The sequence below is a fragment of the Cucumis sativus genome, chromosome 3 (assembly GCF_000004075.3).
Source record: "Cucumis sativus cultivar 9930 chromosome 3, Cucumber_9930_V3, whole genome shotgun sequence".
Classification (NCBI taxonomy): Eukaryota; Viridiplantae; Streptophyta; class Magnoliopsida; order Cucurbitales; family Cucurbitaceae; genus Cucumis; species Cucumis sativus.
In genome coordinates, this window is record NC_026657.2 from 19,212,643 (window position 1) to 19,228,706 (window position 16,064).

At 33.2% G+C, this 16,064-nt stretch overlaps 2 protein-coding genes across 3 annotated transcripts; both read right to left on the minus strand.

The window, feature by feature from the left end:
- Positions 1 to 984: 984 nt before the first annotated feature.
- Positions 985 to 3,990, minus strand: LOC105434892 (CRIB domain-containing protein RIC6). Its single transcript, XM_031881682.1, has 5 exons — positions 3,879 to 3,990; positions 3,617 to 3,793; positions 3,414 to 3,514; positions 3,184 to 3,253; positions 985 to 1,695 (listed from the first exon to the last, which is right to left on the minus strand). The coding sequence occupies exons 2-5, from the start codon at positions 3,675 to 3,677 to the stop codon at positions 1,253 to 1,255; spliced, it is 675 nt and encodes a 224-aa protein (XP_031737542.1). The 5' UTR covers positions 3,678 to 3,793; positions 3,879 to 3,990; the 3' UTR covers positions 985 to 1,252.
- Positions 3,991 to 5,381: 1,391 nt separating this feature from the next.
- On the minus strand, positions 5,382 to 12,217 carry LOC101222519 (casein kinase 1-like protein 6). Of its 2 annotated transcripts, XM_004151944.3 has the most exons (14): positions 11,447 to 12,217; positions 11,313 to 11,353; positions 10,361 to 10,430; positions 9,683 to 9,831; positions 9,492 to 9,587; positions 9,164 to 9,234; positions 8,944 to 9,005; positions 8,793 to 8,856; positions 8,626 to 8,710; positions 8,099 to 8,225; positions 7,781 to 7,854; positions 7,633 to 7,699; positions 7,370 to 7,485; positions 5,382 to 6,348 (listed from the first exon to the last, which is right to left on the minus strand). In XM_004151944.3, the coding sequence occupies exons 1-14, from the start codon at positions 11,520 to 11,522 to the stop codon at positions 6,082 to 6,084; spliced, it is 1,365 nt and encodes a 454-aa protein (XP_004151992.1). In that variant the 5' UTR covers positions 11,523 to 12,217; the 3' UTR covers positions 5,382 to 6,081. The 2 variants fall into 2 exon arrangements, with proteins under 2 accessions (XP_004151992.1, XP_031738716.1); XM_031882856.1 differs by lacking the exons at positions 11,313 to 11,353; positions 11,447 to 12,217 and adding an exon at positions 10,799 to 10,888.
- Between the last annotated feature and the right edge of the window lie 3,847 nt (positions 12,218 to 16,064).

Consider the following 16,064-nt stretch of genomic DNA (forward strand, 5'->3'; position numbering starts at 1 on the left):
ATTAATCATAAACTACTTCACTAGGTATCGCATCAAGGCTACAACCAGACTTAATCATCTAGTAACATGGAGACCTTCCTTCACTCTTTATTAACACAAGTTAGTGCATATACTTTCATCTCGTCGCCGTTCTTATTCCTCCTTTGCAAATTCCCTAGTGTAGATAGTAGATATAGTTTAAACTTACACTTTATATTGTATAGATAGTATTTTATACCGCCTAAATGAAGAGTAAACCTTAGAACTAAGCTTTGACATCAATTCCCTTTGTTCGACCTTGGATTACCCAAGAAACCTATTATTTCGCTTACACTTGGACAAGCAATAGAAAAACTTGTACTCAACAAAGACTTAGTAATTACGCGATGAAGAGAAAACATAGTGAACATCTCGCATGCAATGATCATGACCAATGACTCACTGCATATAATTAGATATAGACATACAAAACAATGCACACACTGAGTCCGCAACACAAAATGCATGAATCTCTTGACGACCATTATGTCGTCGCAGTTGAAATGAGACGCTTTTTTAGGTATTTTCCATTGGGGATAGTGCAGGTGGGTGATGCCAAGAGGGGAAGCAAGAAAAAATAAATGTGTTGACTAAGAAGCTGACAACAAGCCATAGTTTTTCACCAACACATAAAGCTTTATACAATAGAGTGTATATGTATAAGAGACCAAGCTAATTACTCCCAAACAACAATAATAATAAGGGAAGAAAGAAGATGGTGGTAGATGTAACGTAGAGACATAAAACATAAAAATTGAAATTTCATGTGAAAAGTAACTTTTCAAAAAGGAAAGAAAAAGAAAGTAACTATTGAATACCAACTTTATAATTGATATAGATATAATAGCTCAACATTAATTTACATATATTCACTTCTCGGATTCTCACATCTCCATGCAACATACTTATTATTATTAAAAAAAAATTAACAACATAAATATATTTGATAAAAATAGGTCAAGAAAATGATAGATGATATGAACAAAAGGTATATTACTTTTCAATTCTGTCCCCCATTAAAAGAAATTAGAAATTGAAAAAAGAAAAGAAAAGAAAAGAAAAAAACTTTAATAGGTTTGATGATAAACTTTCCTTAACCCAAAAAAAAAAAAAAAGAGTAAAAGTAAAACTATAAAATTACCCTAAAGTACCTACTACCTTAGTAAACTACATAATTGCCCCTCTCCCCTTTTTTTCTTTCTTCCCCAAAAGCAAATATTTTATTAGTTAATTTTCATGTGAAAACCCCATCTCCGGTTAACAAGTCATCGTCGTTGGATCTGGAGATGGATCCCACGTCCGATGCGTTATTGGAGAACTGAGACGAGCAGGTCTCCGCCGCCGTGGCTTTGGATCTCGATTTCGTTGATCCTTCCTCCTTTGATTTCTTTCGCCGCCCTTTCTTAGGAACTCCAGGGAGGCTTTCCGTCGGCGATTCACTGCCTTGGTTCAGATCGGAATTCCGGCGCGAGGGTCCGATGTTATCCGATGAAGAAGATTCCCTCGCCTTTGAAGACTTCTTTGACTTTACCTTCTCCGATTTATCTCTCATCGTCGGAGACTCCGCCACGCTTCCCCCGACGGTCGACGACTGCCGTTTTGATGATTTTGGTAGCTCCGGCATGTCCCGACTTGTAACTGCCATGTCTCTTTTTGAATCTATTCCAATTACATTTCATACCCATAATTAATCTCTCCACACGTCTGTGTTTTACTTTTTGTTGTGAATTCACAATATTTAACCTTCGTTTTCCATATTTAAAATTAAATCTATCAACGCTACCAAATTTCAAATTTTTAGTGTTTTTAGAAGTTTGTTTTATTTTGAAACTTGTCTTAACAATTCAAGCATTATACCCAATAAACATACAAAATCATATTAAGTAAAAAAATAGGAAGAAAATAGCTTTACAATTTTACATCGGAGAATGGTAAAAAATGAGACTTGGTTGAGTGATGTGACTGTTAATTGATGAGTTTTGTTGCTGATTTGGAAATTTTGTTAATTTAATATTATATTTTTCAATGACGTGGATTTATTTTTTCTCTCTTCACCACCATCATTGCCTCTCTTTTCAGCCATGACTGAAGAATGTTTCAAAACAAGCCCTCAGCCTCAAATCTCTTGCAGCCTTCTCACACCAAGGCTTCTAATTTGCACAAACCCATTTCCATTTTTTTTCCATTACTAGATCTATCTATTCCACCAACAAGATTACTATAACTCTGATTGGGATTGGATTAGATTCATGACCGATTCTTGCTTATCTCTGCTCCTTTCCCCTTCGAATCCATGGAAGTTATGTTTTAATTAAACTCAAACACTAGCTGGACTGTGAAGAAATTAAAGTGGGTAAGATAGAGAGATAGGCAAAAAAGAAGAAGAAAAAGGGTCAGAATCCAAGGTCATATTGTATAGGTTAGAGTTTTTGAGAGATTTCAGGGTTCAACATCGCTTTCGAATTGAAGTTGGTGTTCTTACCTTTTCTTTATATGCAATAGAACGGCTTAACAAATAGTAAACCCCTGCAAACATCAGACCTTCCTCGGATGATTACAAATGAAACGGAATCGATTGGCCAAATTAGAGAGCACAATTCGCAAAGAAATTAAATCCACTCTGAATTTCTTCAACTAAAATCCTCAAATGTATTTGTGGAAAAAGAAAACAAAAACAGTCACCCCTCTAGTTTTTAATTATCTCCTTAAAACAAAATTACAGGAGAGAAAAAAAAAGAGCGAAATTGTTCGACCCACGAGCTTGTTTATAAATATGTTTGTTTTGAAACACTACTCAATAGCGACCGTAAAGGGGCAACGATGGTGGTGTTTGATAGATGATGGTTGAAGAAGATAATGGTGTGAAGAGAAGAGGGAAATAATGAATCCTCCTCATTTAAAAAGATAATATTAAATGAATAGAATTTCCAAATAAGTAAGAAAACCAAATCACTTAATCTATAACTAAGACGTTGGACTTTAATTCAAACCTTAGAGACAGAAAAGTGCATTCTGGATGTTCAAATCTCTAATAAATTATGAATGAGTATTCCAACTTAATATTGTATCTAATAGTAAATTAGAAATTAAAAAGAAAAAAAGCTGAGTAAAGTGAAATTATAAAATATATTAATTAAGATGATATAGGAAAGAAGTAAATGATACCTTGAGAAACACATTGGGCAGAGGCATCTTGTTTGATATCTCCATTGTTTGGATGTTTGAATTCATTCATCTGCATTCAACTCCTCATAAGAAATTAAAAACCTTTTATTTTGTTTTAAATTTAGGCCCTTTTTTCTGAAGTTGAAGGATTAAAATGGAAAGTAAAAAAAAACAAAAGAAGAAGAAGAAGATATATAGATATAATATATATATATATATATTATATATACCCAGCTTGGAGAATTGACGGAAGGACCATCCCATCCAATATGAGCAACATGTTTCACATCTGTTGGAAACCCAATCTGCATTTCAGGTTCTTTCTCATTATCTGCATCCAAGTATTAAATCTTAAGTTTAATTTTAATTTTAGTTTTAGTTTTGTTATAGAAAGAAAAAAGGGTTGTTGTTGGGTATGTATGATTTAGCATACCAAATATTTGAGAAATGTATCTGAGGCCTTTCAGAAGGCCTTTCATTTTATTATTAGACATTTTTTTCTCCCTTCTGGATTGAAAAATGAAGTAATTGTGAGATTTTGTTGAACTTTGCTTTTGGGGAAGAAGATTGTGTTGGAATTCAAATCCAAGCTTTGAGGAGAGGTTCAAAACTGAGCCAAAAAAAAAGAAAAAACTTCATTAATTAGGTATAAATATATATATATATTAAAAGAAAAGGAAAAAGAAAAATATTACCTTTTAAAATGAAACCCTAAATGGAGGGGGAAAAGAGGGAAAAGAAGGTGGAAAGAAGCCATAGAGAAAAATCAAAAGAACATTAGGAGAGAAATGGTTTGAGAAGAAGAAGAAGAAGAAGAAGAAGAAAGGGAAAGAAGGAAGAGGTTCAAAGAAAGAAAAATTAATGACCGAACAAATGCTAATTAATTATAATTAACAAAACAAAAAATATTAATTAAACTCTTCAAAAAAAAAAAAAAAAAGAAGAAGAAAAAGAAGAAGAAGAAGAATCGTTGATTTCGTTGATTTTGGTGGCTTTCAATTTGTTTGTTGCATTTTCTTTTCTCTGCTCATCCACTTTTGGCCACAAATGGTATCGAAATTTTAGCTCTCAAATTATGGGAATTTCTTGTTTCTTCTTTGCTTTTTGTTGAAAAATAAATTTGTACTCATAAAAACTAAAATTAGGAATTTTTTTGACAGGTCTTCCACTTCTGTCAAAAGTTGTTCATAGATTTTTTATTTTATTTTATAAAATAATTGTGTTTAATGTTTGTAGACTATCTTTGAAGGTAGAAATTTGTTGGACGAAATTTAGGAATTAGAATAGCATGGTGATGCCACGTATGAGAATGTTGGGACGTGATCATGTTCGTTCAAGGTCACCATGATTTCCATAATGGATTTTTTCCTCAAATCCATTTTAAATCACTTTGACTTCATTTCAATTTTCACCTTCCACTGTTTTCTTTGCTACATGACTTGTGAGTGTTTCTTATAAGGTAAATGAATATTTTACAGTAACTTTATTTCCTTTCTTGAATATATAATCCACCAAAACATCATCAAACACCCTCTATATCTCCCTGTGCATTCTGTGTCATTTTTTTCATACAACCATACTTTGGTGTTCATTTTTGTCTCTTCCCCCAATTTCCAATTTTATGAAGAGGTTGATTTATTTTAATAAATCAAGTCAAATGTTAATGCCTTTCATATGAATATCCTACAAGACAGGTTTTCAGCATTCTTATGATCCTTAATACAAAATCTTGATTACATATGTGCAGTATGCTATTTTCCTTAGCTTCTAGTAACACATAAAATTTCATTAACCAAACTGTAAAATTTATAATATACATTCGTTTCTTTTTGTCTAAATAAATCTATTGCCTTTCATGGTAAGATAAATCATACAAGTGTGCATTTCTTTTTGTCTAAATAAATCCATTTCCTTTCATGGTAAGATAAATCATACAAGTGTGCATCCTTAAACTTCATGTTTACATAACATGACGCATGGAACAATTGTAAATATAAGATTCAAATCTAAAATATTAACTAATACAGAGGAAAAAAATTGAACTCATAGCAATCACCCGCAAAACAAAACTGGAAAGGTACAACATATTAATGAATACCTTTATATTTAATATTTCTCAAAGTGTAGCAATTTTTTATAATGAATCTACAATAAACAATATGAAATTTAATTTGAAGATAAAGATGTAGGAATTCAAATCATGGAAAATCAATGGGGGATTTTTCAATTGAAAATCTCAAGAAAGGTCTGTTTCCCAATATTACATAGGTTTTTCCAACCCTATAAAATTGAGAGAGAAAACAACAACAACAATAATAATATAATAAACAAAAAAAGAAAAAAAGAAAAAGAGAGAAACATTTAAGGAATAGAAATTTTAAGGGATTGAAAATCTTGTTTTCCAGCCAAGTGGGTGCAAAACAGAGATTTTTTGTTGATGAATAATATTTATAAAAGCACACTACTAATAAACTATAAAAACGACCGATGGATGGGTCTTTAAAATAGGAAGAAGAGCATGAAAGGAAATACAGTTATTATTACAGCTACTTGAGTCACACAAGTAGAATTGTTTAGTGTGAATCTCTGCATCTCGAGCGGCATCAATAAACATAGATGACGACCGCAAACGCTTCTGAGGGGAAAGGTTGCAAAGACAATCCTGGATTTTCTTTTCTTTCTTTCTTTCTTTCTTTCTTCTTTCTTTTTTTTTTTTTTTTTTTTTTTTTCCATTTAAGATTGTGTCAACTGACCTGTAATATTTGTTTGCAGTCGGGTTGGGGGATGTCCCATGTACAAGAGAGAATTAAGATGCAAATAATCGCAGATGGGAGGGCTTTATCCCTCTGATGCGTATGCCAAATACCCTAATGAGAAAAACCTTCTTGTTATTAGTTTTTACTTCCTGATTGATAGAAGTTCAAAGCTCCGGAGAGGATCATCACGGCCGCCTCTTGTTGATGTTCGAACAAATGAGGATGGCTTTGTCTCATAAGAGGAATGAAGTCTCTGAGTGGTGGTGGAAGGGCGTCCAGTGCTTGCAACTACTCGACGACCCTCACTGTGATCACCAGAAGAAGTTGGCTTGCTATTTGTAATTATAGCTCTTCTTGAGGAGCTTCCATATCGAGAAGAAGAACCACGTCCTCGATCAGAATCATGATGCTGAAAACAAAAGTCACAATTACTTCAGTTAGAAAGTTAATATAACACCACACTCATCAAGAGAAAAGGGTCATTTATGAAGTGTCCTCCAAAATTCACAACTGCAACTACAAATTTAAGCTAAATCTTCCCAATAATGCAATAATATTTAAATGGAATTTAGTTCTTGGGAACAAAACGAGAAACAACAATGATAGGTTACAGAATATTTATTTAAACGAACTAGTTCGTGAAACAGCTGAAAACTGGTTGTCAAACAAATCCAAGGGGACAATAATCATATCAATCAGAGCAAAACTAAATTAAGCAAACACTTTCATCAATTTTTTAATCGAATGTAATAAACCTCAAATGAAAGGGCAGTATTTCCAACCGGTAACTCCCAGGGCTTGGTTCTTAGCCGTGTGGTGCATCATTTAATTATCGATGTTCTAATTTTATCTTTTTTCTCAAGAAACCTCGGAATGCAAGACCCTACTTGAAAAACCAGCCCGAACAGAACTACAATTTAAGAAAATGGGTGGCTACTTGGCTCTCATTAGCAAGCTTCACATGCAAGAGTCTTTCTGCAAACCAAGCTGACGAAAACTACCCATTCTCACCCAATTTTTTTCTCCCTTTCACTATATACAATATATGTATATGAAAAAACATGATGCACGTGTTCGCTCTTCAATTTTCAGTGTCCCTCCAGAAATTGAAAGAATATGGGCCAAAAGGGCTGACCAACCTCTCCTCTCCTCTCGTCCCATAAGATAGTCTCATCTTCATCATAATTGCTTTGTGAACAATAAAGTCAAGTACTGATCAAACTTGTAACAATAAACGACTTTAAGAATATGGGCTACTGAGAAAATAACTTATAAGTAGCACAGAATTTCCAAAGATAAAATAAAAAGTGTAAATTGATCCAAGCTAGAAGATTCAATGGTTAGATTTGGACAAAAGCAATATGCTATCTAAATGATAACGAACATGCATTCCATACAATTTTAGTTCAAATTCAATGAAAATGATTTACCACGTCCTCATAAGTCTTTTGTTTAGAATGATCAACATGTGGACTGGAACTGGAAATATTCCTTCTGGAAAATGCTTCAACTGCACCTGATAATCTTTCTCGGATCTCTTTCCCAACTACAACAAATAATACCAACAAGTAGTAAGTAATACGTTCAACATTAAACCGCAACTATATTTCAGAGAATTTATGTTTCTTAGTCCTTTTTTAAGAAAAAAAAAACAACAAAAACTCTAAATAGGAAATACTTCACGGAAGCAGACCTGAGGTTCTCTCTGGCCTTTCTGCAGATGGTCCTGGAGTAGCTGCTGCAGCTTTCCCACTTGAGTGCTACAAATGGAACCCGAAACCAAAATAACAAATCTGTGTATACAAAATAATATATCCAAGGAAAAAGTTGCAAGTATTTACTCGTCCTCTTGAACTGCCTCCAATCTGTGGGTACTTCAGTATAGTCCAGTCAAAGACATAATCAAATTGGTAGCCTGAAAGGAAGTATTTAGATCCTACTGAGAAATCCATATTCAACTATGAATAGTATAATAGATAACTAAAAAGGAGATAAAAAGCCACAAAGCACCTTCAAGTAACAGATTCTTTTCAATAAAAAACTGGTTAAATTAAAATGAATGAGTGTACACCGAACTAGGTCATACAAAAACAGAAACAAAATTTGTGAATAAAAGGTTATAAGTTTGAGATAAAATAAAAAAAAAAACAATGGATTACCTTCTCGTATGAATAGGTCTCGAAAAAGTCGCTTTAAATACGAATAATCTGGTTTGTCTTCAAATCTCAGTGATCGACAGTAATGGAAATAAGATACGAACTCAGGTGGATGTGATTTGCAAAGCACCTATAAAACATAATTACAATGAATTACAGCAACAGTAGCAAGGATAGAGACAAATTGCCCATAAAAGAGAGATAGTTCTGCGATCATGGTGAGATTGTGTTTGGTTGCAAGTTGCAATGAACAGAATAAAAATTGGAATTAAAAAACTAATAATAAGAATAAACCAGATCTTATAGTAGTATACTAGTAAATTGTGTTTTTCTCATCATCAAGTTGATACTTTGCTCCATCTAATTGGAAGTTTCACCAGGTTTCTTAGTAATTATTCTAAAATAATGATAATTTAATACGTATTAATCAAACCATCATTATTGACAATTTAATCAAACCGTCATAATTGAATATACATATGTGAGAACTTATGCAGTATGCATTTTTGTTCTAGGTTCATTAGAGGTACCTCAATAGGAGTGGACATCTTTTTTTCACTAATTTTATCATACTTTTGTTTCTTTGTGCCTGCTTTCAGACCCTGCCAGGGAAGGCTGAAACAGAAATTTTACAGTGATTATACTCTAACAAAAAAAGGAAACTGTAGAGTATTCTTTAGGAGTTCAGTAGACCAACCTTCCTCTTAGGAAATACATGAGCACATAACCAAGAGACTCTAGATCATCCCTTCTGCTTTGCTCTGCCCATAAAAGAAACACAACATTTTTAAAAAAATTGCTGAGACATTTACAAAGTTTTGAAGTTAAATCCACTTCCAACTACTCACCAATTCCTAAGTGAGTGTTAACACTAGCATAGCGAGCTGTGCCAGTAAGGTTCTTGTTCTCCCTGAAAAAGTGAGGTGAAAAAACTGTAAAGATTCTTATACATAGATATTATCCAAAAGTTCACAGAATTAGCAATTTAAAACAAAAATGTATACATATATTGGCATGACCCAAACAGAACCATAATTTCTCAGCTCTACAGTTAACATCAGTATCAACCTGTATGGTATATGCTTATGAGTTTGAAGATCCCTGTACTTCTTTGCGAGGCCGTAGTCAATGATGTATACCTATAAACATGAAACACTCATTAAAAAAACTATAAACTGTTGTTGATATTACATAAGCTATAAACCAATAACAAAAAAACCCTTCATCAAAACTATATTAAATACAATGGGACAACATAAATTTCGATCCTTAAATCATTGCAACTTATATTATCCTGAATTTTCGTCAATAAATTGAATCAATAAAGATTAGAACCAAATAAAATCTCCCTTCGATAGGGCATAGAGAACCATACAAAACTACATAAAAACACTACCTGATTGGCTTTCCGCCCAAGTCCCATTAAGAAGTTATCGGGCTTTATATCACGATGGAGAAAACCTCTTGAGTGCATGTACTCAACCCTGTTAATCTGAATGTTATAACAAATAGGGAGGGGGTTAATTATAGTTTAACTACCCAACCAATGCTCATGTATACAATACAAAAGTAGTACTGCACACTTACTAATTGATCTGCAAGCATCAGAACAGTTTTCAATGTAAACTTTCTATTACAGTAGTTAAATAAATCCTCCAAACTTGGCCCCAGAAGATCAATCACCATGATGTTGTAATCACTCTCAACTCCAAACCACTTCAGGTGGGGGATTCCCGCTACATCAACAAAACATAGAATTTAATAACATCGTAAAAGAGCTTATTCAAAAGAAAAAAAAAATGTTGACCTTGTTCAAAATTTTGTGACATGCAACGCTTAGCTTAGAAGATAAATGAAATGCCAAGGTAAAGAGCAGTTGTATTTCTATCATCATCTGGCTACAAAGAAACATCACAATGAAATGTCTACCAACAAGAAGTTTAACTTTGTCAAGCTATCAGAGAAACTTCCCTAAATATCAATGGATTTAATATTCGGATAAAAGGTTTTATTTGATTAGAGCCCCAAACTAATGTAATATGTCATTGCTACCTGGATAAAGACCAAAGATGAACGTGAGAACTACAGTACCAGTACCAGTACCATACCAGGAACATCGAACTGTTCCCAGGCATTCTTCGTCCACCATAACTGATGCATACTAAAAATTGCATACCTTTAACTCCATATTACTTGGACAATACAAATTTACACATCCATCTATGTATCTAATCATTAGAGAGAGAAAATGGAAGAGAGACGTACTTCCTCCTTGAAGAAGCATATACAATTTGGACTCATAATGAAGCTGAGGATGCTTGGTTTTCACAGGTTCCTGAAAAATAACAACTAGACTCAAAACAATTCACAAAAGAACTGATTTCTTTATTTGATCGTATTTGTTCCTCAAAATTTATACATGATCAAACCAGGACCTAAAAGCTTCAGCAAAAAAAGAAATTTTTTGCTTAAAAGCATAAGTTATGGACAACAAACGAATTAAATGTCACATCCAGGGACCAGTATTTATTCATTCAATAATCATACAATCAGAAACAAGATAGAAAACATAAAAAACCAGTCCCTAAAATCAATGGAATTAAGAGGGAAAGAAACAATAGGTAAAGGGAATAAATTAAGTAAAAGTAATGTTTTGACCTATTAACTAAAATTTACTGCTGCCTTAAGCAGGAGAGAAAATACCAAGAAACACTAAGACCGCATTCTTTGCTCTCATATCAAGGTAAATGGAATATTGTTTACCACCAGCTTCCCAGCTCCGTCCTGTTCAGGTCCTCTCATCTAAATGACCCATACACTTTATCAGAAAAACGTCTTATTCAGCTTTAAAATATCTTTGATATCAGATCAATAGCACTTGATGCAAGCTTTCTTCTCCAAATTGGTGCAAGAGTAATGATCTCTTCTTGTTCTTCCTTTTAAAAAAATTCTTTTTTTTTTAGAAGAGAAGATCATCTAAGTTTCTATCACAAGTCCAGTATTCTGTAGCATACTAAAAATTGATTGAAGTAGACTAGGAAAAATAAAGATGGATGATCAAAGGACCTTAACAACAAGAAAAAAGCATTTGAATCTATCTTGATACGAGTAAACATAAATTAAAAGCAAAACTACTGATAATGAAAAGTAAACAGTTGGTTGAAATCAAAATTATTTAAACAAACAAACACGAATATGCTTCCATTGAAGAACATACTAGCTTGACAGCAACCTCCTCTCCAGTTTGCACATTAACAGCTGCAACACAATAAAGAAAACAATCGAATCAAAACCACGGTTGCAAAACAAAGAAAATAAAAACAAGAGAAACCGTTGTGAAAAAAAATTGACCTAAATAAAGCTCTCCAAAAGACCCACTCCCAATCTTCCTTCCCAGCTTGAACTTCCCCGCAATCACATGGTCCATGATCCAATTCTTTAATCAAATCAGAGTGAACCCAAAAGCTAAAATGCAACAACACCAACACAGATTTGCCTCAAATCGTGGTAAAGACGAGTATGATTCTTTGGGTTCCGGCAGGGTAATTCCACTGCCGACGACTTCGGGAGATTAAAGAGAAATTTTGAGTTCTTCCCAGAGAGCCAGTTAAGAAATGAAAATGAAGAACAAGAAAGTCAGCCTTCGGATTAGAATAGACGATGATACTGACAGAAGAATACAGGAGGGAAAAAAAGGAGAAAAAATAGTTGATTTTTGGAATGAAAAAGTAGTGAAAAGAAGAAGATCGTGTTGTAACTACATAGTCGGAAGGGAGATGGTGAATTGAAACCCTAGTTTGAAGGAAAGGAAGCTACATTGACCAAAGAAATCAATATTTAAGGGGGGAAATTGTATTGAAAGATGAAAAAGAATGAGAATGGAGAGAAGGGTAATGGAAGAAGATGGGATTTAGGGAAAATTGAAGGGGCGAAAAAGAATGAATGTGGAAGAAGAAAACTGGTGGCGATGAGAGAGACGGCAGAAGAAGAATACGAAGAAGAAGAAGAAGAAGGGAGAAAAGAGGTCAGGCGGCCGATGGATTTCTCTCTCTCTTTTCTCTTTTTTCTTTTTTCTCTTCTTCTTCCTTCTTCTTCTCTCTCTCCTCCCTTTTTCTCTCTCTCTCTCTCTAGGCCTTCTTATTGATTGTTTATTATTTTTATATTTCCTTTTTACTTCTAATAAACAACATAAGTATGTTTTGTTGATTGACTTTTTTTTTTTCTTTTTGAAAAGATACAAATTATTTATTTTTCATTGGTTGTAAGTAATGATTTTGTAAATGTCTCATGTTATCCTTCAAATTAATTATTTATCATACTATTTATCGTACTATTATGTCACAATTTTCTTCAAGATCATGGGTGTACAAAAGTTTTAGCAAAATATGCTTTGTTTTATCTCATTTAGTATAATCTCCTTTCACTTGATATGTACATGCCTTATTGCCTTCATATAGTATCGTTGGGAGATTTTTACTAGAAAACAAATCACATGTTTCACGAACATGCTCAATCATTGATCTTAATCATACACATTCTCGTCTAGCCTCGTGAATTACAAGAATTTTAGCGCGATTTAAAGAAGTAGATGTTATGGTATTTTTAAGTCGATGTCATGATATAACAGTTCCTCCATATGTGAAAATGCAATATTTGGTGTGAGATCGAGAACCGAAAAAGAGAATCGTGTTGAAAAGAAGCATTGAAGAAAGGAATGATCCTTCTAAATAGAAAATATTGATCATTCTAAAGATGAATTTAAAGGTGAAGAAAGTTGCTTTTTATGGGAAGACAATGCGAGGAGAAGCTAGGGGTTTTGCGTAGCAGCGAGGAATGAAGAACGAGAAGGAGTGGTCATTCACTATCTATCGCAAGGAGAAGACATTCGAGAAAAAGTTGAGCATTCCAAGAAGATAAGTTTAGTGTTTCAAAGGAGACGTCTAATCCCAAGTTGAGCATTCCAATAAGATAGTTTAGAGTTCCAAGGAAAGTAATTAATCATGAATTGACCGTTAGCGACGTGTTGAGTTCTAATTGGTTGCATGACCTGACAAACAAGTGAGTTGACGCATGTAAAGTTATCATTCATAATTTGCGGGTAAAGAGAGGGACTGATCAAAAGAATTAGTATAAATAGAACTGAAGACATCAAGAGGAGTGTTGTTACTCATAAAAGTTGTCAAGAAAGTGTTAAGAGCTAAGTTGTTGGTGGAAAAGTTAGGCGAGAAAAGAAGAAAGCTAGGTGCCCTGAAAAGAAGGAAATTGAGTGTTTTCGTGAGTGATCTTCATAAACAAAATAAGTATTTCATGAATGATTTTATAAGTATTTGTGAGCGATTTTCTTAAAGAAATGAATTTGAATGTATTCCATTGAGTCTATGGCTATGTATAACACATTATATATATCTACTTATGTATTGTTGTATTGATATGGGTGTTGATATTTGAAAAGAGATAATTGTAGATTTATATGTGATGATTGTGGTGCTTGTGTATGAGTAAACCATTAGTCTTATTCTTATCAAGTGAGCAGTTGTTATGTGGTTTGCAAATAATGTGTCAAGGCATCGTGTGGACGACCTATGCAACGAAAAAAAGGAATCAGGAAAATTCACAAACGTTGTGGATGAAGTGAACATCACAGTAGTCTACACACAAGATATTGGCGAGAGTGAATTGCAGTAGTCTTGGCATGGGGAACAATTTGTGTTCTCGGTAGAAAGGAATAAGAAGCTAAAATGTGATTTATGTCATGTGAAAAGAGGCACAATGAGCTATTTATAAAAGAAAAATGAATTTATGTGTTTGTATTGTTTTCCCCAATAAAGTTTTCTAAAAGCTTCACTCATTAAGTATTTGTATATTACGTCTTAAGTTTCCTCTTCATCAGATGTTTAGGCTTAAAGCCAAGTAAACAAGGTTAAGATGAATTGTTGTTACGTGGAAAAGTTGATCAAGTCATTCAATTTTTCAAAGTTATTATATTTAAAAAGGGTTGCATCCTAGTTTTGTGTGAGGGATAAGCTTTTATCCTAAGATGGGTTGATAATGGATCAAGGAGGATCTGGGGGTGGCGAGCATGAGTGGGTGGACGACACGTGTCAGTAAAGTTTGCGATATTTACCAATGTAACAACTCAACTCTTTATACTAAGCTGAGATCATCACCTTAAAGATAAATAACAATTTGACAATTTCTTGAAAAGAGGAAAACTAAATTTTCATTAAAAATATCATAAAAATATGGTATGCAACTAGTTCTACAAATTTTAAAGATAATAAAAATAAATAGATAAAAATGTTTAAGCTTAAAACACTAAAAACGAACAATGAAAAGTGGAAGCAAAACTATGTCTCCATATGACATGTCGCAGATCCTTCCTGACGCTCGCCAGCTTTCCTCTACTTTTACCTGTTTCTGAATATTAAACATAGAAAAGGATAAGTATAAACATATACTCATTAAGGGACATATTACTAGTTTCACTAGCTGTTTATTAACTTTCCATTACGATTCTGTAAGAAAGTACCCTAAAACTATCGTACTCTCGAACACACGCTACCTAGTGATCTCGTAGGGACACATTTGAGCTCTCGATGAACCCGAAGGAAACACCTAAGAGAATCAGACTGCAAGTGACCCCATCGGACCACTCGTAAAACATACATGACAGACTGGTGGTCTCATCGAACTCACATCAATTATAAACAAAAATATAACATGATGTGCTAGTGGTCCCGTCAAACTCACATCAGTCATAAAAAGATGGTGATCTCGAGGGACACTCATATGGATACGATCATAATAGACAAAGTTAACAGAACACCTATCCATAACATGTAACATATCATAAACATTAGAACATCAGAACATGACATGAATATCAATCATCACCTTTATCATGTGATTAATATTTCATACATCATAAACATATTAGTCATCCATATTAGTCATTAACATTAGTCATCAACAACAACACATTATGCATCTTCGCTACGTCAATGCATAATCGAAAATACATGCAAGCTCTTAAATTCATGTTCGAAGGTCTAGTAGTAGAATCTCTTACCTGAGAGATTAGCTTAACAAATCTTTTTTGACAGTCACAACCAAAGTCTTTTAATAGATATGTCCTAAACAAGAAGGGAACCCAATAACTAAATGATAGAACCTTATATAGTGTTTCTATTTTATTGATACCTTCAACAGAATTACAATATTAAAGAAGTAAAAGAACCCTAACCCTCTGTCATTCCTCTCTTTCAAGGAATGTTAGAGCCCTATTTCTTCACCAAATTCTTCATGTCCTTCTTCCCTCCCAAACTTCCTATTTATAACCAACTAACTACCAACAAATCTAATTACCTAATTTATACCCCTACCCTATATTAATCTAGGTATCTAACATTACCCGGACCTTCAAATTTCTTAACTCCAATAAGATCCATTGACTTCAGCCCATAGCCCAAAATGATCTTCCTTCAGCCCATGTTTTTTTAGAGATAACTGTGAAAATGGCAAAATAATGGACTATAATCTAGAAAATAGCAAATCTAAAAATAGTTTGATTTTAAATCGCATGAAGTAGATATTTTTTGACAATTTTTCAACCTACTTTACCCCTTCATAGAATGAAACTCATTTTTACCCCTTCATAGAATGAAACTCATTTTTCTCAGGTACAATGTACTTGTACAGAGTAAAATAATAGAATATAACACAACTTTATGAATATAGCGTATTTGCATATCATTCAGTTTTATAAAAATATTAAATAAATATTTATTTTCAGAATTGATCTCATTTAACCAACATCTCCTAGATTTATGCCTTCAATTTATACCTGATTTTCAAATTTGTAGGCTTCAAATCAAATGATTAACAATTTATTTTTATTATATATATATATATATATATATATATATATAATAGCAATTTAATTCACACTCTTTTTGTTATCCATAAAATG